The following is a 27,723-nucleotide window of genomic DNA, read 5'->3' as shown; positions in this document are numbered from 1 at the left end:
TACAGTGGATGTGGACACTTTTTAGCAGGTGCGGTAACCCTCAAACTCAGCGGCGGGCAGCGGCGCCGCCGAACAGCGGCATTCCCCCAGAACCGTGGGTTGGCGGCCTGCAGGCGCCCCGCGGACCGCGGGCCACGCGCTGTGCCAGGTTCACCAGCGAGTCGGCGGTCCCACCAACCGCTCTGGCCGAGCGCTCGCTGCCGTCCGCCGATGGCGATTGCTCGTCCCACGACGAGATCGGTATCAGGTCCTGCCGACACGAGCCAGTAACACTGGTGCGAGTCGCAGTGCCAGCAATCTGTGCCCTAACTCTGTGTCGAACTACAAACGCGAAAGATGCTAGGGGCATTCCATCACAGGATGCCATTCGCCAACTCCACGGTCATTTACAAGTGCAAATACACGCCTGAGTTGCCGCCAGAATTTTTTTTTTTTGGGGGGGGGGGGGGGGGGGAGGTGTTACACTGTGTATGGTGCGACTGCTAGGGCACCCTTTACTACGAATGGTGTTTCCCGGTTACTATGAATTTGTTTCCAAATAGTCCTCCAATTATGAACTACCCGTCATGTCATTTCTCAATAAAATATCTTGTTCCGGAGGGTGTCGCATTATTCTTTTCTCGGCAGTGTGATAAAGAACAGTTTAAAGTTTTCCTCATAAACATGAACAGTAATTTGCATAGTTCTGACCCAATGCTCATTTAACATAAAAATCACTAAAACACAGCAACATAGAATTTAAATTTAATGCGTCAGTTATTTGAATTACTAAACCATAGTCTCACGTTATACAACGGTCCTGGCACTGAATATAAACTACAACTTGCAGTGTCATAATTTGTAAAATAAGATTATGTAGAGTCTCATGTATCAAGCAGCTCCATCATAATCAACAATAGAACTAACTTTTTGAAATCTTGCTACTAGACATTAAAATTTTTGTTGTACTGAACTTCCGTATAGATATTTAGTGACCCATCAAGCAGAATTATTGTTAACATCAGTGACCCTCCCATAATAGTACCTCAAAGCAATCGGAGTATCTGTTCATTGCACCACCCTTTCTTTCATAATTGTTACCCTTCGTTTTACACTATGACAACTCGCTGTCTTTTCCCACCAATGACACGATATCCTTAAATTTCCTTTCATTCTTTATTATTGACAAAATTGTAACTTAACCAAGTCCCTTTTACACACAATAACATTTAGTGTAATCGTTTAAAGCAAGTTCATGATAGAGGATAATTATATTGGCTGATAAAATAACTCGCTGTTCGTGTCAGGGTTTACCTCAGTTGCGCAACAGGTACTTCTAGAACTTACTACGAAGACCCATACGTGCCAAATTATCAGCTTCCAATAGCGACGAAATAATTACACCTCTGAGCATTTGTAATCACAACCTTGAAGTGTGGTTACGCTGTCTTTATCTAACCATTCATTCTTCAGTCACGTTTATTACAACCAAATGGATATCCAATGAATTTCCGCCTAATGGACATCTTCCCACCAAACTACGAATATATGTATTTCCGTTCGAAGAAGCCACACATTAAGAAACTTTTAACGTTTGTCGAAGTGAAAACTATGTGCAGCAAGTGCCTCCCTCCCATCAGTTTATATAATTCAAATTACACTCTAAAAGAAATGACTAAATAAACGAAAAAAATGTGCAATGCACCACGAAGTAATTATTCGAATGGGGCGGATATCAATAGATGTGAGGTAACTGTACAGACAAACAAATGATTACAATTACAAAAAAGTGGGATGATTCATTCAAGAGTAATAGCTTCAAAAATTCAGCAAATCAGTAATGCGTTGGTCAATCTCTGGCCCTTAAGCATGCAGTTATTCAGCTTGGTACTGATTGACAGTCGTTGGCTGTTCTGTTGAGGGATATTGGACCAAATTCTGTCCAATAGGCGCTTTAGACTGTCGAAATCCCGAGCTGCTTGACGGTTCCTGTACATAATGTTCTAAAAGCTCTCAATTTTGGAGAGAACTGGAGACCTTTCTGGCCAAGATAGTACCGCTAACACGAAGACAAGCCGCAGGAACTCTTTATGTGTAATTGTGGGAATTATCTTGCTGAAATGTAAGCCCCAGATGGTTTCTCATAAATTGCAACTAAACAGGGCTTAGAATGTCGTACCGCTGTGATGTAGCGATGCTGCAGATGACTACCAAAGGAGTCCCACTGTGAAAAGATATGCATCTCACACCATGACTCCTGGTTGTCTGGTCGTATCGCGGGCGACTGTCAAACTGATATTCCATCACTTTGCACGGCATCTGGCAGATGACTCGTCCGGAGACTCCCTGGGCTGCTGTGGGGTATCAACCTCACTGTCACCCACTATATCGCCTGACCACCAGGAGTAATAGATAGCCCGCGGTTCCCTTTCTTACCATAGTATTACCTGTTTTGTTATCATCCACGGCACCCTCACATCACAGGGGTGGTATTCTACACCCGTTCTGTTGCCATCCTGGGCTTACATTTGAGCAAGACAGTGCTCGTTCGGACAGGGCGGGAGGTTCTAATTCTTGTCTACTATCTTCGCCGGCCAGGTCACCGGATCCCTTCCCAAGCGAGAATGTTTGCAGGGTTATGGTTCAAAATGGCTCTAAGCACTATGGGACGTAACCTCTTAGGTCATCAGTCCCCTGCACTTTGAGCTACTTGAACCTAAATAACCGACGGACATCACACACATCCATTCCCGAGGCACGATTCCAACCTGCGACCGCAGCAGGAGCGCGGTTCCCGACTGAAGCGCCTAGAACCACTCGGTCACAACGGCCGACCAAAAATGGAAATTTGTGGTATGGTCTTATGGGACCAAACTGTTGAGGTCATCGGTCCCTAGGCTTTCACACTACTTAATCGAACTGAAACTAACTTACGCTAAGGGCAACGCACACACCCATGCCCGAGGGAGGACTCGAACCTCTGACGCGGTGACCAGCCCAGACCGTGACAAGACGCCTGAGACCGCTCGGTCAGGCTCATGGTCAGGGTCCTTCAACCACCTCCGATCTCTAGATGATCTAAAGGGTCAACTGGACAGAATTCTGCACTATATTCCTCAGGAGAACATCCAGAAACTCTGTTAATCAATGCCAAGCCAAGTAACTGCTTGCATAAGGGCCAGAATGGACCAAAGCGTTACTGACGTTCTCTTGAATAAAACATAGGTTTTTCTGAAATTGAAGCTATTTACTTGTCTGTAAATGTACGTTACATCTACCGACTTCCGTCCCATCCGGAAAATTCCTTCACGATGCGGCGTTTTCTTTGTCTTTGTGTGTATTTTAAACTTGTTTCTCTCACCCGATACATTTTTAAAGAATGTTTCGGCGTCAATAGCAATATGTGAAAACATAAGGTCAACAAACGGATGATACAAAAGTATACATATTAATATATCAGAATAAGCCCAATGTGTCACACTGTTAGATCGATAAGATCAATAACTAGTATCGCTGTCTAGCAACGCCGGTTATCAGATATTATTAGTTACTCTATACAACACAGGAATGGCGCAGTTGCATAGTTTTTGTGGCGTATTAGCTCTTGTGACTCTGGCACAACGCATTCATCCGTAGACGCATGCGTGACTCATTGTCTCGGCCGCAAAAAATGGTTCAAATGGCTCTGAGCACTATGGGACTTAACTGCTGTGGTCATAAGTCCCCTAGAACTTAGAACTACTGAAACCTGACTAACCTAAGGACATCACACACATCAATGCACGACGCAGGATTCGAACCTGCGACCGTAGCGGTCCCGCGGTTCCGGACTGCGCGCCTAGAACCACTAGACCACCACGGCCGGCTTCTCGGCCGCAGATGGCTTGAATATCTACAGGGTGAAGAGTATTTAAACTGACAAACTCTGGGAGGTTGTACGGGACATCATAACAAATATGTTTTACTAATGTGATTTTTTTTCTATGAGGAGTATTTGAATCGGTGGAGGCCGTATTACGATCTTCAGCTGTTAGAGGACATAATACGCTCTTCAGTTGTAGGCAACTTCTGTCCACTAGTGTAGTAGTGCATTGTCTCTGTTTACTAATGGAGCGATACATCTGGAGTGAGTACACTGCATGCTTGGTGCGTACTACGTAGCGAGCCACAGCGGACGAGCTACACTGCGGGTTTATCAACAACAATATCCTAATCGCCGTATCCCGCATCATACGACCTTTGCTGCTGTGTACCAACGTCTGCGTGAGACCGGGTCATTTAGCATATTACCTTGACAGGAACGCCATCGCATGGTAAGAACGTTGCAATTTGAGGAAGCTGTCTTGCAGCATGTGGATCCTTCAATCAGCACTCGTGCAATTGCACGTAACGTGGGGACGAATCAGACGAATGTAAGAACAGTTGTTACGTCCATTTCACTTGCAGCGTGTCTACAACTTGGAACCAGTTGATTATCCACCCAGAGCACAGTTTTCGCAATGGTACCCGGGACACTGTGAAATGAATCCTACATTTCCATCCTGTTAATTTTTTACCAATGAAGCAACATTCGGTCGTGATGGAGTCTTCAACATGCACAATGGGTAAGTTTGGGGTGAGGGTAACTCACACGCCAGAGTTACTAGCGCTCATCAAGTGGTGTTCTTCGTTAATGTGTGGGTCGGTGTTGTTGGGGACTGTTTAACTGGGCCGTATCTGCTAACTAGGCCATTAAATGGCAGGCACTATTACAATGTTCTCGCCAGGACATTGCCAGAATTGCTGGAAGACGTCGCGCTCACTACAAGACAACGCATGTGGTTCCAACACGACGGGGCTCCGGCACATTTCAGTCGTCGTGTGCGTCGATTCCTGGACCGACGGCTCCCAGAAACGAGGATTGGCAGACGTGGTCCTGTACCATGGCCTGCTCGATCCCCAGATATGTCCCCTCCGGACTTTTTTGTTGGTCTAATTAATTTGTCGCCAGAGAAATCTTCCTCTGCCGGTTTAATACTCCTCATAGGAAAAAAGGACATTAGGGGAAAATATTTGTTTTGATGTCCCCTACAACCTCCCAGAGTTTTTCGGTTTAAATACCTTTCATTTAAATATTTTTCACCTTATATACGCTCTCATTAAAGCGATGAGTACATTGGACGTTGCCGACTGTAGCGTTAAGTGGTTGATTATATTAAGATTATACAATGAGCCATTGGATAAATTTTAACTGATATACATGATGGTGATGCCATGTTTGAATTGCACAGTGCGACATGTCACCTTTGGCTGCACGCGGGTGACGTCGTATGCACTACTCTGAATTAACGACCTTGCTTCCATCCCTCTCCTTCCCTCTACCTCGATATCAGCTGAAAACTCATTCGAGCTTTATAGGATACTCGGAGAACCGAGTATTACCAACATGAAAACAACTGTGGGTAGTACCGCAAGGTGCGTGAATCAATAGCTTTCCAGAAGATTACAAAACCTAAGAGCCTCAATGCCTAGCAATTTTAAGTGCTCTTGAGCGAGCGACTCGTTACTATTAAAATTACATCGACTGCCATTTGCTGACATTTGGCCATTCAGTGTAACTGGATCTTCGTTTCACTACGTAAGTATTTTCCTAGTAAATACCACCCTTGACGGTTTTCTGTTCTTCGTAGGCTGACTGCTTCGAAATTTAAGCGGCTTGGCCGCCGCCTCAGTATTTCCGTGTTTTCAAAGGGTTCCGAATTTTGGTACCGTCTAAAACTATAGAGACATTACCCGAAAACTGTCAGCCTTAAATTTTGAGATGCTTCACTAGATAGTTTTAATTACCAAGTCAGTATTTGAGCAATCGGAGCTTATTCTGCGTCCCTAATTAACCCCTTTGCGATATGAAGGTAAGCTCAAAGTTTTGAGCTTACTTCAGTCAGTTTCAAAATATTCAAATTGCGATTGGTAATTACAAATTCCTACAGAAGCTGGTTATTACTTAATGCACAATTTTCAGGGCAATCTACGCCGATTTCCTTCGAAATAAGATTCTCTCAGCAAAATACCTGTTGATTCATCGCATCATATTCAATCGTATCATCAACAGACTCTGAATTTCAGACCCTTAAAGCTGTCATTACATCCTCCTCTGTTACTATACTACCAACTTTTTTCCCTTCTCCAAATCGCTATTTTCTCTATGCGCCATAAAGTTAATCATATATCCTATAAGTCATGTTTCCCCACCCCCTTATCTCTCACTCTTAATGAAAAGCTACGTTTTTCGCTTAGCTACCATTTCGTCTACAGCTACACTTTTTCGCCTACTTCTAACATTTGATTCACTTAACAGCTTACATTTCGTCTACCACCTCTTCTCCGCTCTTATCATTGTATTTAACATCTCAACAACACTCCGTCCTGCTGTCTTATATGTACAAATTCCTGATTCAAATTCTTAACTATAACGAATTTTTCTTCTTCATCCAACACTACAAATAGTCACCATGTCATCAAAGAGCAGCATCAAAAATAACAATAGACGACATTCATTTCTGCCTATCATGCGTCGCATATAATCGCTCATTATCTGTAAATGCACAACTATTTATATTTTAAAATCTTACTGTTACAAAAGGTGTTGTTCACTTCGTCTGAAGGAAAGAAATCTTGTGTAGGCTAACAGCTTCTCTCAAGCCAGATGTATTAAATAATCAAACAAATTCACTGTTCTAGTGTGCACCGCGCATGAAGGATGTACTAAAAGTGGACAGCGAGAGTTTAAAAGACAGTAACGTAATGAAGAACAATGTGAACCATCACTTGAAAAGTGTACCTTAATATCTCACAAAATTCTACCCGGTTATACCATTAACTGAATGTCAGGACAGAACGTACTTTCATTTTGCATTCCCTACACATAACAACTAAGTTCATGACATGCTTCTATGTACTACACTATCCAATTAGCCTTAATGTACTAAAAAAGAATTCCTCCAAATAAAGTGCTTACATCAGAGGCTGGTATATAGAGCCGACAGTGATAGACGTATGTCGATATCAAGTGGAAATATATACAAAGACACACAACAAACTAAGCCTTTTCTGAAGTAGTGACCATTAAGCTATTACTTGACTATCAGCCATCAGATGCCGAGGTTAGCTAATCATTGACTTGCGAGTTTGTTTACTTTTAACATCGCACGATTTAATTATGTTATTCTGTCCAGTACACACACATATAGATAGCAGAATAATTCTTTAATAAATAAAGATAGACAGAGGCAGATCAACAAACATTTATGATAAACATATCACCAATGTCAGTAGCATACTGTGCAGTTATTGGCGATATCACAAATATTCGTGAATCAGATAGCTTGCAGATAATTGGTGTGTTTGTGGTAATGCAGTCACATCGGAACAGTCTCATATCGTTTCCTAAATTATTTATCATCGAGGCAGAACTAAAATCGTTAGTAGCTACGCAACATCGAAAATTAAGAACCTGATTAACTGACACAAAATTACAGCACTGCCTCATTATCTCTAATTAATTTGGTTACTCATTATCCATGAACGATAATTGCTATTTTAACTAGCTAACCACAGAGGAAAATATATTTAGTAGACAGCAAAACGTGAAAGTTCATCACATTAGATAGCGTTTTTGATGAACAACTGATTCAACCACGTCCCTATTACAGGAAAAGGGGAATCATTTTCACACTGTTATAATCTCTCTCCCAATTATCCACAGAACTTTCTTGTCCATCTCTCACGAACTTATTTAATATTCTCGGATTGTTTTGAGGATACATTAAGATCAAACTAATAGTTCATTGGACTTCACTAACCTCACAACGTACATCGGTGTAGTGTTTTTGGTGGCTGACAACACATTCCGTCTCGAGATATTTTCTCTAGTATGCTTACACTTATAAAATCTTTGAGTGTAATGAAACTAGGCTTATTCGACCATACTACTGATATATGGTTCAAATGGTTCTGAGCACTATGGGACTTAACATCTTAGGTCATCAGTCCCCTATAACGTAGAACTACTTAAACCTAACTAACGTAAGGACATCACACACATCCATGCCCGAGGCAGGACTCGAACCTGCGACCGTAGCAGTCCCACGGTTCCGGACTGCAGCGATAGAACCGGACGACCACCGCGGCTGGCTACTGATATATATTTCGCAATTTTATCAGTTATTATTTGTTTTTCAATCACACAGATCTGTTAGTAACTTAATAGGTATTTGGTTTATCGCATAGAATCAGTTTCCCAAATAGAATACTGTTGGCTTTCGTCACGGAAATGTGAACGTTGCATGTTGTTAGTAGCGTAAACTTGTCATTGAAATGACGGAACAGAAAATTCATCTCGCTATTCAGTTTCTTTAAGTCGTTTTATTTGGATATTGACCTCTCATTTATAATGAAATTTTGCAGAAACTGCCGTTTGTCGAAAAAGGCATAATTTCTGCGAAAGTATTTTGCACTGATATTCAGTGAATGTAAAAACAGTATGAGACTGCGTGAAAATGTTTTATACTGAACCAATTAGGGAACGAACTTTCCCTTTTGTTTCGAGGAGCCACGCGGTGCACCCGCTAGGTCTCAGATACCTTGCCACGGTTCGCGCGGTTCCCCCCGTCGGAGGTTCCAGTCCTCTCTCGGGTATGTGTGTGTGTGTGTGTGTGTGTGTGTTGTCCTTAGCATAAGTTAGTTTGCTTAGTAGTGTGTAAGCTTAGGGTTCGTTGACCTCAGCAGTTTGGTCCTGTAGGATCTTAGCACGACATTGACATTTTTGTTTCGGAGATTACATCTACAAGCTCCATGAAGGGATTTTATCAGCACCTATCGAGGTGGCGCAGTGGTTAGCACGCTGGACTCGCATTCCGGAGGACGACGGTACAAAACCCGCGTTCGACCATCCTGATTTAGGTTTTCCATGATTTCCCTAAATCGCTTCAGGAAAATGCCGGGATGGTCCTTTAAAAAAGCACACCGACTGCCTTCCCGATGCTTTCCTAGTCAGATGGTACAGATGACCTCTCTCTTTGGTCCCCTCCCCCAAATCAACCAACAAACCAACTTCATCAGCTCTCTTTGAATCAGCACTCAAAAATAAGAACAACAATAATAATAATAAAGAGAAAAAGGGAAAGAGGAAACGCCCTACCTATAGAATTTCTGATAGTGCGGAAGCAAACAACATCGGACAGTTTATACATTCCGTTTCAGACAGCTGCACAGAACATTACCTAAACGTTAAAAAATGGGAACCAGGGAAGTCAGCAGTTGCTGAGCTCAGTCTCACAAACAAACACAAAGGGTTATTTGATGAAGCAACATATTTGTTCCAGACATCAAGGTACAAGGAATCTGTTACGAAAGAGGACGTAGAAAAAAGAGCGTGCAAGAACAGCTTCAACGGGAACACCTGATATAACCGTAGTGGTACGTGGGAGCAAGCTCTGGGCTCTGAGAAGAAACAGAGAAATTTTCCATAATGTTTACAATGTTACGGGAATGGTAACGCCATGATCGAAGACTTCTTTCCTTCAAATGTTCAACACCAAAAATTTTGACGGAGTAAACCACATTTTGTAGTATATCCCGTCTGTAAAAACCATGGGTGTGATATCCATGGATGGAGCAGGCCATTCAATAGTACCGCGTCTGTCAATGCGTTCGTCAGTTTATTATTTAAAAAGTCACTCACCATAAATCCATAGCGTGGGTGTTTCTCATCTCGTAGCCATATCAGCTTTACGCTAACCGGCGGCAGATTTTCATATCAATGTTTTCTTAACCTGCTGCAGATTTTCAAAAAGTGAACTATTTTCCCATTCGACCAACACGTCTTGAATCGTATCTACATAATTTACAACTTTTAAAAGGTTTCCGATAAAAATCGGTGCCTATTCTCTCACGCCAGGAGAGTTTAACCCTGTCATCATTGCCACATGGAGATTTGTAAAATCGTAGTAAACGCAGTTATCTGTCCAGTCTGCCATTCACCTTATAACCGAGCGAGGTGGCGCAGTGGTTAGCACACTGGACTCGCATTCGGAAGGACAACGGTTCAATCCTGTCTCCAGCCATCCTGATTTAGGTTTTCCATGATTTCTCTAAATCGTTTCAGGCAAATGCCGGGATGGTTCCTTTGAAAGGGCACGGCCGATTTCCTTCTCAATCCTTCCATAACCCGAGCTTGCTCTCCGTTTCTAATGACCTCGTTGTCGACGGGACGTTAAACACTAACCTCCACCACCACCATTCACCTTAAAAGTCGCTTCGAAGCTCCAGAGAATGCTTTTGTAAAACTTGGAATTGGTTTCTTGTCGGAACGTGTACATCTCCAAGAATTCCATACACCTCGCGCGATTACCTTCATTTAGGCCTTTAAGTGAAGTAGGCCTAGGTTGGTTTCGATTTCGCTTTTTCAGAATCCTTCGGACGCTTGTCCTTGCTGTTTTACACTCGCTGGGCGCTTTCCTTTGAGATTTAATTGGCGCTTCCACAAAATGGCACAAGACAACGTTAATATTCTCTTCTACAGCAGCAGACTTCGGTTTACCTAAACGAGGAAGTCTCTTCATATCTTAAATTTGACGAATATCTTTGTAATTATGGTCATGTTCCCACCAAATCTGCAAAACAATTACATGCTGTTCTACGCTTAACTTTCTATTCCTTGTTCCTCAAATAACAACAAGCAAAATAAACCCAAACTGCCAGCGTCAATAGACTTACAGGTACTAAGAACCAGTAAGGTTCACAAACGACTACCACTGCGCTTCGCAAAACAAAGGCTGAAGACTACTAATGACAATTGACTTATGGTCAAAGTTTTATATTGTCTGTGTATTAATAGGTACTATAAATATTTCTGAAAAATAGAGGAACTTAATTTTTTTCGAAAACAGCAAAAGAAACATGAAGCACGAAATCACTTGCTCTTAACGCCAGTGAGGATAATATTGGTCGAATACGCGCTGATATAGTTGATGACGGCGTTGTTAATAACCTTTTCTCTAGGTCAGGGCTGTTTATGCTAGAACGATAACCACAAATTGAGGAAACGTCTCTAAGTACCATGCGTGGATTCCCAGACTTTTTATTTTACAAGATCAAAATAATAAGGAAGGAGATTTTAGGCTGTAACATGGCGACCTTAATTAGGAACAAAAGTTCATTTATGATCCTCTTAAGATGGTGTGGCAAACAATCGGGCAGCATCATAGACTGGAAAGAAAACCTGAACAGTGATGTGTTGGGTTTTATGATATTCAACAGATGACATTAATAATACGCCCCATATAGAAATATTTGCAGCTGCATACTTATTAAGAAGTGTTCGTACGATAATATGGACATGATATTAGATGTTATCGATGGTAGAATATCCTCACGAGTGTCTCTGCGTACCTTAAATACAAAACAATGAGAATTAGGGAAGGCAGAGCGGTCAGTATACGAAGTAGCATTATGCAAAATTATGACAATTACAGAAACAGTGGCAAGATGATTAAAATAGGAGAGAATGTTTTAGGTGAGTAAAGAAAGATGTAGAAAACTAATGTAGTAGATACCGAAATCCGTACAAGGTATGAGTTGTTAAAGATACAGATGCAGTCTTATAACGTTTAGCAAATTCTTACGAAGTATTACTTCAAATGAATAAAAAGTCGTCATTAACAAAAGTGTTATTCACATTTAACGCGTAATGAAAAATGCAAGTTTGCCATTGTAAGAGTGAATCTGATGCGTTTCATACCTACATGTTTGAGTATGATAGTATCATGATCATTAATAAAATAAATTTTTATACAGCATGATATGAATTTGACAAGCCTACGCAAGATTCTTTCCTACAGCCCGTATTTCATATGAATGAAAATTTCGGATCAATATCTTTGAGATGTACTTGAAGGCAAACTGAAAGAGAAGGCCGGATTACCACATTATGAAATCCGTGCAAGGTCAGTGAGTTCGATGAAGAACAAAAATAGCCGATCGCGCTCTGAACGCCAATGACTACCGTAAAATTTCATGGGCTGACTCTCTTTTATGGTCTACGTCGCACCAAGGGACATTTTATTACGACTGTAACAATTTAGAAGAACTTCGCGACCAGAATATAGGTCATCTACTTACCACTTTCAGTGCAGAGTTGCCCTTTGGGAACCATACTGCCCTTAAAGCCACATACACAGTAATATAACGCTTCTATATTGAGAGTTTCATTCGACTAAGGTAAAGAGAAAGAATGTGTAGAAGCTGTAAATATTCCAGAACTCGAATAGAGAACAGCTGCCAACATGAGTAACGTAGAAGTAAATATCCTCGGTGTACTGAAGCAACTTAAATCACTTAATGAAAGCAAGTCTTCTGGTCCAGACTGTATACCAATTAGGTTCCTTTCGGAGTATGCTGATGCAGTATCATATACAACCGTTCGCTCGCCGAAAGATCCGTACCCAAAGACTGGAAAGTTGCACAGGTCACACCAATATTCAAGAAAGGTAGTAGGAGTAATCCACACAATTACAGGCCCATATCGTTAATGTCGAAATGTAGCAGGATTCTAGAACACAACTGTGAAACACAACTATCTGTTTATTCATATGAAGTGTTGAGTGCTGTTCACAAGGGATTACAGATCGATGCCATATTTCTGGGTTTCTGGAAGGCTTTTGACACTGTACCACACAAGCAGCTCGTAGTGAAATTGCGTACTTATGGAATATCGTTTCAGTTATGTGATTGGATTTGCGATTTCCTGTCAGAGAGGTCACAGTTCGTAGTAATTGATGGAAAGTCATCGAGTAAAACACAAGTGATTTCAGGCGTTCCCCAAGGTAGTGTTATAAGCCCTATATAAACGATTTGCGAGACAATCTGAGCGGCCGCCTTCGCTTGTTTGTAGATGACGCTGTCGTTTATCAACTAATAAAATCATCAGAAGATCAAAACAAACTGCAAAACGATTTAGAAAAGCTATCTGAATGGTGCGAAAAGAGGCAATTGACGTAAACAACGAAAAGTGTGAGGTCATCCACATGAGTGCTAAAAGAAATTCGTTAAACTTCGTTTACACAATAAATCAGTCTAATCTAAAAGCTGTAAATCAACTAAATATCTAGGTATTACAATTACGAACAACTTAAATTGGAAGGAACACATAGAAAATGTTGTGGGAAAGGCTAACTATATGCTGCGTTTTATTGGCAGTACACTTAGAAAATGTAACAGACCTACTAAGGAGACTGCCTACACTAGGCTTGTCCGTCCTCTTTTAGAATTCTGCGGCGCGGTGTGTGATCCTTACCAGGTAGGACTGACGGAGTATATTGAAAAAGTTCAAAGAAAGGCACCACGTTTTGTATTATCGCGAAATATGGGCGATAGTGTCACAGAAATGATACAGAATTTGGGCTGGAAATCATTAAAAGAGAGGCATTTTTCATTGCGATGGAATCTTCTCACGAAATACCAATTACTAACCTTCTCTTCAGTATGCGAAAATATTTTGTTCACACCGACCCACATACGGAGGGATGATCACCACAATAAAATAAGGGAAATCAGAGCTTGTACAGAAGGATATAGGTGTTCATTCTTTCCACGCGTTGTACGGGATTTGAATAATAGATAATTGTGAAGGTGGTTCGATGAACCCTCTTCCAGGCACTTGAATGTGATTTGCAGAGTATCCATGTAGATGTAGATGTAATTCAAAGTCCTCTAAAGCTGGAAACTGACATCAATATTTGGACTGGTATCAAACAAAACCCACGTGTACAAGAATTCGATTGTAATTGTTATTTGATGAAACAGTGACAGAAATGAGGTGGCGGAGAAAGAAAGCTCGAAAACTATTAAGATTCTCCCTGTGTATAGGAATATAATTTTTTCATTATGATGTCCACCAGAAACTTCAAGGTTTTGTTCCTGTTATAACTTTGAACTATAGCGACTGAAGACGTCGAGAACGGGGGTAAGCTCACTAGGTCAAAAGACTTTAAAACAGGCCCCTCTCATTAACTTGGAGTAAGACGGTAACTCAAAAAACTCAAAAATCTAAATACCCAGGAATAATAAATTACACAGTGGTTTAAGGCATTGAAAAACCGTATTAAACATGGAAAACTGTATTTACAAGCCTTCAATGCTCTTTAAGTATAGGTGGAATCACGCACGTGGAACGCGGAGTTAAGCGTTCAACAAATGACTGTATGGGCCTGTGGATGAGATTTAGTACAAGTCATTTTCCATAATTTGAAGTACAAAAGAAACTACGTTTCAGACTGTTGTTTAGGAAGAGCCACTTTGTGGTACCCTAAGACAAGTTCGTATTCTTTGCTATAGGGATTGTTCAACACTGTGAAGCTTCTGGTGCTTTTACTTTCAGATTAGCTACAAAAAGGGATCATTTGTACGCCAGAAGAGAGGTAGTGTGTTTCCCTGATGGATGCTTGTTGTATTAGTTTTTGTTCCGAAGGTTGCCATTTGATTTCCACCAAATCATGTGAATAACAATGGTTTTTCACTATGACATAGCGCGACAAAGATAAATCGCCTTTGGAGTCGTACAGGACAAAATTAACGTGACAAATTTTAAGACACAACATTTCATGAGGTCGTTAGTAAACATCTTAGGCATCTTCCATGCATACAATTTAATGTACATGAGAACTTCTATAACAATGGAAAAATGGAAATGAGTTTTTGGCGTCATTGGCGGGGAGGCCCCTTCGGAGCAGATACGGCTGCCTTGGTGCACGTATTATTACATTCGACGCCACACTGGGCGACCTGCGTGCCGGATGGGGATTAAATGGTGATGAAGACAGGACCACACCCAGTCCCTGAGCGGAGAAAATCCCCAAACCATGCGGGAATCGAACCCGGGCCTGCCGGCCGGGGTGGCCGAGCGGTTCTGGGCGCTGCAGTCTGGAACCGCGCCATCGCTACGGTCGCAGGTTCGAATCCTGCCTCGGGCGTGGACGTGTGTGATGTCCTTGGGTTAGTTAGGTTCAAGTACTTCTAAGTTCTAGAGGACTGATGACCTCAGAAGTTAAGACCCACAGTGCTCAGAGCCATTTGAAGCATTTGAACCCCGTACGACGGCAATCCGTCACGCTAACCACTCAGCTATCGGGGCGGACATTTATAACAATAATATGAGACTATCCAATACTGATATTCGTGACGCTAGCTTTTTCAGTATCTAACTATGGCTGTTTCGTAGTTTTAAGCTCTGTGACACCGGATATGTAGTAAGGGGCAGAACTGCCTCGCATGTTCACCACGATCAGAACAGTGATTTTTCGGACTATTTAAACAATTTCCCCTGTTTTCGTACGAAATTTGACAGTGATCTGAAATCACTCTACATAGTTTCAAGCTCATTACGATAAGGCCTGGCTGCAAGAAACCACGATCAAACAGATCACTGCAGTTTAATAATAACAAGCCATTAGAGCAAGCTTTTGTTGTAACAAAAGACAATACAAGCTGCGACATCGTGGCTGCAGTACATTAGGACTTTGCTTTTATGAAACAGATCTGATCATGGTCATTAAAGACCGAAGCCGGTAATATGTTAACAAGAAGTTTGTGACCATAGACTTAAATTAAAGGAAAGTTATTAAAAGAGAATACGTCTTTAGGGGCTGAAGCCCGCATTGGGAACGACTGGATTCCTATACCAAAATTTCAGTTTTGATTAAAAAGGCTGAATTCAATTACCTCGCGAGCGTCGGCACCTGGATATTAAGCGGGTGTGTAGGCCCTACCTTATATTTAAAGGAAAACAATATGAAGTAAGGTTCTCTTCCCCGCCCGGTTAGCCGTGCGGTCTAAAGCACTGCTTTCCGGGCGGGAAGGCGAGCCGGTCCGCAGCCCGGATCCTCGCGGCGGATTAGTATCGAGGTACGGTGTGCCGGCCAGTATGGATGGTTTTATAAGGTGGTTTAACATTTGCCTCGTCGAATGCGGGCTGGTTCCCCTTACTCCGTCTCAGTTACACCGTGTCGGCGACTGCTGCGCAAACACTGTCTACACGTGCGCGTACTCCATCATTAGTCTAGTACGCAAACATTGGGGTTACAGTCGACTGAAGTGTGACGTTCCCGGGACGGGGCGGGGGGGGGGGGGGGGAGGGGGTGCAGGTGGACCGGGGGCCGAACCGCACAATAACCCTGGGTTCGGTGTGGGGCGGCGGTGGGGTGAGTGGATTGCTGCAGCCTGTTGTGGGGCTGTGAACCATTGAGGTCTACCGTGGGGACGAAGCCACTCCATCGTTAGTAGGTCCCCAGTTACATACAATACAATACAATACAATACAAGGTCACGTTTTTCTGGTCTGACGAGGTGCGCCAGCCTGTTCATGTGAGAGTATCACTTACTCCCTACTTCCTCTATTATTTGTTTGGTGTATACTAATCTCTCTCATCCCCTGCATATTCTACCCACAATAATTCCTTCACGTACCATGAATGTTACTCCTGATACCTTAACATTTGCCCTATTACACTCCACAATCGTCTTATCAATGTATTCTAAATACAGGGTGTGAAAGGCCATTTGCAACTTCTACAAAAACCAGATGGCAGTTATAAGAGTCGAAAGACATGAGAAAGAAGCAGTGGTTGAGAAAGGAGTGAGCCTGGTTTGTAGCTTATCCCCGATGTTATTCAAACTGTACACTGAACAAGCAGTAAGGGAAACCGAAGAAAAATTTTGGAATAGGAAGTAAAGTTTAGGGAAAAGAAGACTTGGAACCACAATTGAATGCAATGAATATTTTCTTGAAAGGAGGATATAAGATGAACATCAGCAAAATTAAATCGAGGATAATGGACTGTATACGAAATAAATCAAATGATGGTGAGGGGATTATATTAGGAAATGAGACATTTTAGGTAGTAGATGAGTTTTACCATTTGGGCAGCAAAAGAAGTGATGTTGGCCAAAGCAGAGCGGATATAACATACAGACTGGCAATGACAAGAAATGCGTTTCTGAAGAATAAACATTTCTTAACATTGAGTATCGATTTAAGAGTCAGGGAGACTCTTCTGACAGTATTTCTATATAGTGCATCCATGTCATGAAGTGAAACGTGGAAGAAAAGCAAATAAGGACAATAGAAGCTTTTGAAATGTTGTGCTACAGAAGAATGTTGAAAATTAGGTGGGTACAACATCTAACCAATGAGGAGGTATTGAAAGGAATTGGGGAGACAAGAAATTTGTGGTACAATTTCACCACAAGAAGGGACCGATTGATAGGACAAATTCTTAGACATCACCGGATCACCACTTTAGTACCGCAGGGAAGTGTAGGGGGTAAAAAGCGAAGAGAGAGACCAAGAGATAAATACTGTAAGCATATTAAGAAGGACGTTTGTTGCAGTGGTTATTCGGAGATGAAGAGGCTCGCACATGATTGAATAGTGGGGAGAGCTGCATCAAACCATTCTTCGGGCTGAACGCCTCAACAACAACAACTAAGTCCTAAGTATGTCCTTAGATTTTCAGGCAGAAACAAGTTTTAACATCACTGCCAACAATTAAGTCGACATACCACGCAGCCTTCTCCAGACCTCCACGCCAATGTTAGAAACAAAGGCCACAAAGTCTCTGCGGACTATAAACTGCACGAAGTCTCTTAAGGAAATGAGAGAATGTTCTCGGCATACTGAAGCGGTCATACCCGCCGCTCTGCCTACTTCCTGCGATAACTGTTTAAAACTTAACTTTGTGTTCGGCCTTTGGCAGGGCTTGTCATGAGGGAAGCCTCGTCAGAGAGTTCCACGGCAAGATCGTCTAGGGAAGTCATTCCAGTGGTGTTTTCCGTTGGCTTCCACCGATGATGATGAAATGACAATGACGAAAACACAAACCCAGTCCCTGAGCGGCGAAAATCTCCGACCAAGTCTGGAATCGAACCCGGGTCCCTTACCGTGACAGAGCACCGCGCTGACCACTCAGCTATCGGGGCGGACACTGTTTAATACGTTCTTATATTAAATTTTAGTTTAGTTGTGTCAGTCAGACGTGTATCTATCGTAAGTTACTATTTCTCACTTCTAAATTATAGTATTAATATTTAGTTCTACTACTTTGTTCCTTGATTTACTGAGACAGGATATCAAGCAGAGCCTTTGCTAGCCACTCGCTGGTAGAGGTGTTAGGTGTTTTTCCTGCTTGCGGCAACCCACTGATTCCAGTGTTCTGGCCTTCATAGTGCTAAATTTCTAGAATCCGCTGAGACTATGATAGGCGCAACCAGCATCGCTAGCTGCTCCGAAAAGCACAGAATTTAATTACCTCATTATCAGACACTAAAAGCTGTACCTCCTAGATGCAGCCATCTGTCTCTGTCTCATGCCATTTTTTTTTTTTTTATTTGGTTGAGTTTGCTGCAGATGAATTCGCTGATATCACTTTGCAATATGGTAGTTCTGGGCCCAGTTCTTGAGATTTTTCCCAAGTATCTTCCTTATAAAATGCTTTATATGAAACTGCTATGTCGTAAGAGCATCCAATATACTCAGTTTCTCTTTTTTGTTTAATGTAAACTAACTGTCGTTTCTTCTCTGTAATATGTTTTAGTATTTTCTTTTGGGCCATGACGATTTAGTGACTTTTCTCCATATCCACATGTCTACTGCCTCCTTTTTTGTTCTTGTTATCGCCCTCCACAGCCATAGCTTGAAATGCTCAAAATAAATGTCGTCAGGATTGTTATTAACAAGTATGAAGTTTAAGCCATTCTAACATTTCACCTGATTGTATAAACGAGTACGAATGTTAAGTTGTTTGAACTTGTCAAAATTGGATTTATAAGCCACCTGAAGTACACACACATATATTCGGCATCTCAAAACAAACACCTCCAAATACTTTAAACAATTATTCCGTAATAATGTTGTTACGTTGTATATTCTTTGCACTGTGCGATTATGTCTTCTCTTCTGCTATACGTACCTTACACCCAGCAGATTCCAGACACCATATTTGTTTGCAAATGTGACAGTATACATGTGATGTGTTACGTCAGTGAAAGGAACCTGTGACCACTCGAGGTACTGTAGTTTACTTATTTAATGTTTACCATTAGGTATCAGTTTAATTTCTGTCAGCAAAAATCCAAAATCACGTTCTGAAATAGTGTCTTGTTTCTCCACTAGGCAGTGCGTCACACAACACACACATAAATGTCATACTAACTAATGTAAATCCACCCGATGATGGAGGTTTAAACCTTTGAAACGTGTTATGGAAATAAATAAAACGGTGACCAATAACAGTAAACTTGTTGTTTCATTTAGTAAATAACTCTTATTTCTAAAGACTTCTTTGAATATCCATTACGCTCTGTTCTCATCTATTACTTTACTTCCAAGGAGAAAAATTCACTTACTTGCGATAGTATTCTATTTCCTGTCTCAATATTTACCTTCTTGGAAAGATGGGGCAAAGAGGCCACTGAGAAAAAAAAATTTTTTTTCACTGAATAATGCTTCCAACTGCCGAGAGGAGGTCGACCGAGTTCAATTACTCGTATACACTATCACGGTTGTCAGTGAGATTGACAGAGGAAGTTTGGTCCATTACTTTTACTAAACATTTTCTTGATTCGCAGTCGTCCAATGTAAGGAAAGTAATTTATATTATTACTGTAACGTCACTTAAACGAAGAGTATTAATTCTTTACAACATCAGTGTTTACACAACGTCTTTCAGTTTACAAATTTTCTTCCTTGTTGCTTCTTTTGGTTTGATAGTTTCATCTGTGAGCCACTAATGCTGACACTGCATCCAGTGGGCAAAAGCGTCCACCTTAGCTACATTTCGCAGTATTCCATTATCTTTTTACCCCTTTAATAGTTAGTTATTTCCATAGGTCGTACATAATACTGAAGACTCACTTCTAAATCTTTTTACGTACAAAGCTATCATCCGTCATTCTGTCGCTTCGTGACGATTGTGAATCAATTAATTAATCTCATTTAACACTATTAATTAATCTCATTTAACACTGGCTCTGATCACTTATATTTGGCCTCATACAAAAATCCGATCGAGAATGGTCTGCTACAGCCACTTGGTATTCTTTGAGGTAGCAGGCCATCAAGATGCATAGAAAATACGTCCAGCAATTATAGTAACGAAAGTGGAACCAAGATGGAAAGCAAAATTCGAGCGAGACGATAAAGAATGATAAGATTCCTTCTTCTACAGCAGCAAAGCAATTTCACGTTTCATGTAGTACGTTGAACATAAGAGTACTAGGGAAAAAATAGACATGCAGTAGGTGGTAAAAATATTCTAGGACGCTTATAAGTGATTTCAATAAAGAACAAAAACAAGAAAGTCAAGAACAACATAGTGTTTGCACTTAAAGGAAGGCCCAAAGTCACTGGTGTCTTCAGCCAAAAGGGTTGCTGTCTGGTTTCGGAGTAAGTTTTCTGCAATAGAAGGAAGCAGTGCCAAGCTGTCATGTAGGGGTTGTAATATGTGTTGTAAACATGTCACCATCAAGATATTAGGTGATTTGTGATAGCATCACAAAGTTATTCTCCATTGAATATATCAACACAAGAGCCCAATTCTTGTCATTTGCAGAAAGTTTAAATTTTCTGCTGAGTATCACAAAATACTTAGCAGGACTAAATACAAACGGCCACGTTATAGCGATGGACAGGAAATAGTTATTTTGGAGAATGAAACGCTTGACCCCATGTCGGAAAGACCTTCAAAACATACTTGGAATCGTTGAAATGGGAATCACTAATCAACCTGCCATATTATACGGACGGTGCTCATGCTAACCACTGCGTAATTTCATCAATGGTACACGGCCTGGCTGACCAGCACCTCCGGTCATGTGATCAAGTGCAAATTTTGATCGATTCACGGATCACCTTGAAAAGACACCCGGTTCAGAATCTGTGCCGGACCAGGACTCGATTCCCCGCTTATCGCCGCGGACGCCTTATCATTTCGCTAACTATGCATGGCTCAAGCTCAGACCCAAACTTCCATACGTCGTCAACCATGCGTCCACGATCTGTACTCGTACATCCATTATGTGTATTCCCGTACAGGTGAGACGCTGTACCCTATAGTATCCTGATTTACGTTTTTCGTGATTTCCCTAAATCGCTTCCGGCATGTGGCGAATGTTCCTATGAAGGAACAGGGCCGATTTCCTTCCACTTACTCCCCTAATCCGAGCTTCTGCTCCTTCTCTAACGACCTCATTGTCGACGGGACATTAAACACTAATCTCCTCCCTTCTTCTCCCGTGGGACAAGTGTACTGTCCGAAAGTTCGAGGAAAGTAGGGGCCGGCGATGGCTAGTACTTTAAATGGTACTCTTTTTGTACGATTTTCAAAATTAAGCCTCGACCCACCAGAAGAAAACAGCAGAAGAAAAGTTGTATAAGATACATTTACCTCGTTATGTGTGGAAAAGTAGCCACTACGTAGGGCTTTAGAAAAATGTATACGGGTCCCGTTCGTTGTATACTTGTTTGCAATTGTTTAGCGTGCACGGTATGTAAATTCAGAACTTATAAGCGCCGAGCTTCTCTCAGTAGACAAGGCTTAGTAAAGTTCAGTTTTCCTTAGGGAGGTCACTTTACCCCACCTTACCGTACTTGATGTACAATTTACCTGTGACCTTTAATTTAGACTTGTTTGTATTTATTTTCAATTTATTGTTGTCCAAGGCATCAGACAAGGTTTTTAACAATGGTCCACGTCCTGCCTTCTTCAATTTGTTGAAGTACTTGAGCAGGTGCATGGTATCGCCGCAAGAAGCAACATCAGTTTTAACTCTTCAGGCTTACCCGGCGATATCTTGACATGGGGAATGATTGGCTCTGGCACAATATTTCGGCCACGTAACTCGTTGCCTTCTTCAGGTGCTACCTGAGACTGCCGTATTGGAGGATCTTGTACAGTATTTATGCCCAGAAGGCGCTGGGCGCTCTGTTTGCTGCCCACGCGCGTTTGGTGCTGCTTGTAAGCAGAGCAAAGAGAGCCCACAGCGCCCATTGAGCTTAAATACTGGACGAGATCCTCAAATACGGCAGTCTCAGATAGCACCTGAAGAAGGCAACCAGTTACGTGGTCGAAATATTGTGCCAGAGCCACACACACATCCGGCACTAGACTAGATTATTTCACATGTCAATATAAGTTTTATGAAGGAACACTAGACCAGCAGTTACTGTCTGGGACGATAAACTTACGGAACTGGCGAAGCGGCATCCGCTGATGGAGTCATCTGAGGACGAGGAGGAGGAGGCGGGGGGGCGGAGGGCGAGGTCGGCGGTGGAGGCGGCGGTCTGCGCCCCCGCGTCCCACGAGGAGAGCGGCACCAGGCGCACGTCGTCGTCGCCGAGCGCGATCAGCTCTGCCAGGTTGACCAGCGACGGGTTGCCGCAGCCGGGACCGACGCCGGCGCAGCACGCCTCCGCCGGACCACTGTGCAGCGCCCGGCACGCCTGCCGACACCGCCAAACCCCACCTGCTCCATTCCACGCAGCGTAGCTTTTACGATGTCTCCTAGAGAAAAGAAGTCTTCTCGTTTATGCATCATCACTTTTCTGACTGCTCTAATGCGGCCCGCAATGATTGGCATATACTGTGCCAACCTGTTTATTTCAGAGCTACACTTGCACCTTGAGATCTCTCTTAATTGTTGCTTATACTCAGACCGCTGTCCTCCCTTTCAGATTTTACCCTGTATAGTCTCGTCAAGCAATCGTTTCATTTGGAGGGGTCAAAGGAAGTACTATCATTTAACTTATAAAACATCGAAACGTTTTCACATCGCTCGCTTTCTGTTCATTAGTTTTTATATCTCGTTAGTTAATTGCTGTGGAACACTGATACTTATCTGACAAGAGCTTCACATTTTTGCTATCAGAACTGTGACACAGTTTCCATCACAAAGCTGTTTATTTACTTTGTATCTCTCTGTTTATATGTGTATATATTTCGCCCTTGGTAGTTGAGTAATGTCTCATCATCTAATAAATCCCCTCGCCCTGATGGATTGCCAAGAGAGCTTTTTGTGCTTTTCTGGCCCATAATCGGACATTCATATACAGATGTTTGCAATGAATTAATTCGAGGGAGTTACGTGCCGACCGAACTGAAGGAAGGTCGAAATGTATCGATACCAAAAAGCAAACACAGAAAAACCTAGGATTACTTCCGGCCGATTAATTTAGTCAATTTTGATTACAAACCTTTGCCATAGCACTCAAAAGCAGAGTTTCTCCATTAATGAAGCAAGTGATTCACAACCATCAGTTATCCTTCGCTGCTCGCACTACTATGACGCCCCTTTCGGAGTATAGGGATGTAATAGCCATAGCGTCAGTCACTAAAGTGAATCTCGCATTGCTGTTTATCCACTTCAGTAAGGCATTTGATCGCTTCCGTTACTACCTCCTACCACTACTGCAGCGTTGTGGTTTTGATCAACGGGTTATTAATGTCGTGCAACATTTCGTCACGGGAATTACAACAAAAGTCCGTGAAAATGGACAGCTTACTCAGCCCATCGACGTTCAAGAGGAGTGCCGCAGTGCAGCCATCTCTCTATGAAGTTATTTGTTTCATCGCTCGAGCCACTCTTACGCTCTATTCATGACCAACTTGCAGGCCTGTCGATCGCCGGGACGTCCTTCGTGGTTTGTGCTTCAGTCGACGACGTCGGAGTGATACTGGGTAATGACGGAGACGTATCAACTGTCAAGACCGCAGTAGACGAGTGCTGTCGTGTTTATGATGCTAAAATCAACGCCGATAAATGAACCTTTGTCAACATTCGGGGATTCAACGCACTTATTGTACCTTGGGTGAAGTGTGTCGAATCCCACAACGTTCTGGGGATGATTATCGACTAATGCCCACTAAAAATGAGTGCAAAAAATTAGAAGCAGGTCACCAATGAAATGAAAGGTGCCATATATGAAAACAATTGGTGGTCCGTTGACATTCTCCAACGCATACGACTCGTCAAAAGTTATATATTCAGTAAAGCGTATTATAGGGCCCAAATATTTCCAGTCCCCAAGATGCAGGCCCAACACGTGATAAAAATGTCTAATAGATTTATCCTGCAAGAGCATCTGTTTAAAGTGAAATACACCACGCTGACGTCTTCCAGACAGACCGACGGACTCAATATGCCTGACATTAACCGAAAGTGTACGGCGTATATATTAAACGAATTACCCACTTGTTGGACAAGGAACCTCTCAGCGTAGCCAGTTGGCTCTTCTGAACTTTACAACCCACCGATATGCACCCACCCATTGATGTAGGTAAAATGCATTACAATTACGACATGTCAAGCAGTTTTTTCGTGAAGTAAGCTATATAGATGGAAACTATCTCGCGCAGGATTTACCGACGACGCACCTGTTATTAAAAAGATGGGCATCTCCAATAGTCCGAATCCCATTGAACTTAAATAACTGAGTGTTCATTGGAAAGCAGTTTGGGACAATTCTCGAAGCCGGTAAGAGCACAAATCACATGCACGACGATGTAGTGGACAAAATACACAACAGATAAGGGGATACACTTGTTCCCAGTGTAAGTAGGCTGTTTAGGTTCTTATATTGGTAACGCCACCGCCACCTAGCGTTCTGTATGAAAATCACTGGCTGTGCTGTGTGCAGTCTGTGGCTGGGTGGCATTGTTGGATTTTGCTATTGTAGTGTTGGCTGTTAGCAGTGCGTAGTGTTGCGCAGTTGGAGGTGAGCCGCCAGCAGTGGAGGATGTGGGGAAGTGAGATGGCGGATTTTTGAGAGCGGATGATCTGGACGTGTGTCCATCAGAAACAGTGCATTTTTAAGAATGGATGTCATGAACTGATATATTTATTATGACTTTTGAACACTATTAAGCTGGCAGTAGTGGCGCTCGCTGTACTGCAGTAGGTCGCGGAACGAGGATTTTTGTGAGGTAAGTGATTTGTGAAAGGTACCGGTTAATTTAGTCAGGGCCAATCTTTGTAGGTATTATTGAAAGTCAGATTGTGTTGCGCTAAAAAATACTGTGTGTCAGTTTAGTGTTGATCAGAATAGGTAAAGAGCGAAATGTGTGAGTACGTTCAGTTCTGCTCAGCTGTTTGGAAATCATATAACGTAAGGGATTTACCAGCACAGTAATTCACTAATTTTTCACCAGGACTGCTCCTAACTTCTCACTGGTGTTTATTAACTTCATTATGACGTTTTCCGTAATATATGTTGCCTGTGCATGTCTTTGTAATTAGTTTGTATGCTCCAAATAACTTTCTGTGAAGATTTTGGACAGTTGTGAATCAATTGACAGACCTGCAATTGTAGTTAAGACAGTCAATTTTTTTTTTTGTAATTCTCTTTAATATTTTTGCGTTGTCTACACTGAAGATGCTATTGTAAGTTCAAATTTTTGTTATGTTTTATAAGCTTAGAAATGGTACTAAGTGCACTGAAATGTATTCTTCAGTCTATTCTCGGACTTAATTTGCGTTGAAGCAGTTCCAGTACTTCATTATTTTACTTTTGTGCTTATGTTCTTCAAGATTGTTTTTTAAAAAAAGGGGGTCAGCGAGACGGAATGTCATACGAAACGGCCCGGTTTCGATTCCCGGACGGGTTGGAGATTTTTCCGCTCAGGGACTGGGTGTTGTGTTGTCCTTGTAATCATCATTTCATCCTCATCGACATACAAGTCACCGAAGGGCGTCAACTCGAAAGACTTGCCCCAGACGAACTGTCTGCCCGACGGGAGGCCCTAGACACATGGAATTTTCATTTTTGATGTGTATATAAGTGTTGCCAATCTAACAACTGTTACTTCACGTTTTCTCTCTCTGTCTCTATCTCTCACTCTCTCTCTCTCTCTCTCTCTCTCTCTCTCTCTCTCTCTCAATATGTCTTATCTGTCTTTCCTTCAGTCTGGAACCGCGAGACCACTACGGTCGCAGGTTCGAATCCTGCCTCCGACATCGATGTGTGAAATGGCCTTAGGATAGTTAGGTTTAATTAGTTCTACGTTCTAGGGGGCTGATGACCTCAGAAGTTAAGTCCCATAGTGCTCAGAGCCATTTGAACCATTTTTTGTCTTTCTCTCTCTCTCTTTCTCTCTCTCTCTCTCTCTCTCTCTCTCTCTCTCTCCCTCTCTCTTTCTCTCTCTCTTTCTCTCTATCTCTCACTTTTTATCTCTTTCTCTCTCTCACACACAAACACACACTCTTTCTTCCTTTCTTTAGTGTTAGGATGTTATCATTATTTACCCAATCCTCGGCATCTATTCAGTCCACATTAGATTTTCTGCAACCCCTTTCCAAATAGCCATAGAGAGAGAGAGAGAGAGAGAGAGAGAGAGACAGAGACAGAGAGAGAGAGAGAAAGGGAGAGAGTGTTCCACTTCCGGCCACACCTTGGAATGGTTTCCGCTCAAGCATGGCGCAGGTAGTAAATAGGGTAATCACAGTAGTGGACAGACCGGTGGAGACGTGGGACGTGCTTGGATCTCCACTTTTCACCCTCCATACTGATGCATGTTGGTACAGGCCTGGAGATTACTGACCGAATCCAGCAAAGCCTGGAGCTGATAGCGAAGGGTCACCAACTCAGGAATAACAGCTAGTATCCGTAGACGACGGAACTATACAGTTAACAGAATGTAGAAATGTTTCCAGCAAATACGTAAACACGTAATGATCTGAGGAATTAATATACTGACCTCACAGGTGAATGAATATTTGTCCCTTCCAGTTTGAAGCTTGAACATTAATTCGCAGACGAACTTTGCACTCTCCTGTGCGAACGATGTACTCTCCTGTGGTGCTGCATAAATTGAAGATGACGCCTAACTAAAGTGTCTTACAACCATAATTGAGTACTAGGTCGAAATCTAGATTCATTGACTAGTTCTCTGTCGTCCACTGAGTTTATTCAGTTTCTGTCGTCCAACAACAGCTTTGCTCTTGTCCTCCATTAGATAATTTTAATCAAGCCTTCTACTTTTCCTTCGCCTTATTCCGTGTCTTCAAGGGCTCGAGATTTTAACCTGGATTTGATAGTACCAGTGGCAGAGAATACCTGATGTCTTCCTCCCACCACCTCTTCCCCCTCAGACGGATTTTTGTTCAAATGGCTCTGAGCACTATCTGAGGCATCAGTCCCATAGATCTTAGAGCTGCTTAAACCTAACTAACCGAAGGACATCACACACATCCATGCCCGAGGCAGGATTCGAATCTGTGATCGTAGCGGTCGAGCGGTTCCAGACTGTAGCGCCTAGAACCGTTCGGCCACCCCGGCTGGCACGAATTTTTGTACCCCACATGTGTTGTCCGATGTGAAAGTGGCGAGAACGTTTCCTGAATGTCTGCAAACCGTCTATTTGAGGCTGGACACGGGTAGCAGTCCGGTTTTTACCTGATCGTATGTGAGGAACCGCCTAAGACCTCATTAAGATTGGCCAGCACCCAGCCGCCGTCGTTAACCCGGCGAGCAGATTTGATCCGGGACAAGCGCGTCTCCCAGACCCCGGATGCAGCTTGCTAACGAGCACGGATATCCATGACAGAGATAACCTGAATCAGATGTTGTTATCAACACAAGTATTTTGTTTGTAAGTTTTGTCAGTTGCCAGATGAAGTCGTACTGCACTGACATACTCACCTCAGTAAATTAATGTATGT

General features: G+C 42.4%; 1 protein-coding gene across 1 annotated transcript; it reads right to left on the bottom strand.

The window, feature by feature from the left end:
• On the bottom strand, positions 1-24,462 carry LOC126293547 (uncharacterized). The gene is made up of 3 exons (XM_049986849.1): positions 24,430-24,462; positions 22,256-22,510; positions 1-250 (listed from the first exon to the last, which is right to left on the bottom strand). Exons 1-3 carry the CDS (start codon positions 24,460-24,462, stop codon positions 47-49), a joined length of 492 nt encoding a protein of 163 aa, XP_049842806.1. The 3' UTR covers positions 1-46.
• Between the last annotated feature and the right edge of the window lie 3,261 nt (positions 24,463-27,723).

The sequence above is a fragment of the Schistocerca gregaria genome, chromosome 1, assembly GCF_023897955.1.
Source record: "Schistocerca gregaria isolate iqSchGreg1 chromosome 1, iqSchGreg1.2, whole genome shotgun sequence".
Taxonomy (NCBI): Eukaryota; Metazoa; Arthropoda; class Insecta; order Orthoptera; family Acrididae; genus Schistocerca; species Schistocerca gregaria.
Note: the sequence above shows the minus strand (reverse complement) of the source record. Positions and strands in the feature narration are given on the sequence as shown.

Coding starts and splice junctions, on each gene's coding strand:
- LOC126293547 (XM_049986849.1), bottom strand. CDS start 24,462: ATGCCCATCTTTTTAATAACAGGTGCGTCGTCG. Junction 22,511..24,429: donor TAATAACAGGTGCGTCGTCG/GTAAATCCTGCG, acceptor CGGTGTCGGCAG/GCGTGCCGGGCGCTGCACAG. Junction 251..22,255: donor GATGCCGCTTCGCCAGTTCC/GTAAGTTTATCG, acceptor TCGTGTCGGCAG/GACCTGATACCGATCTCGTC.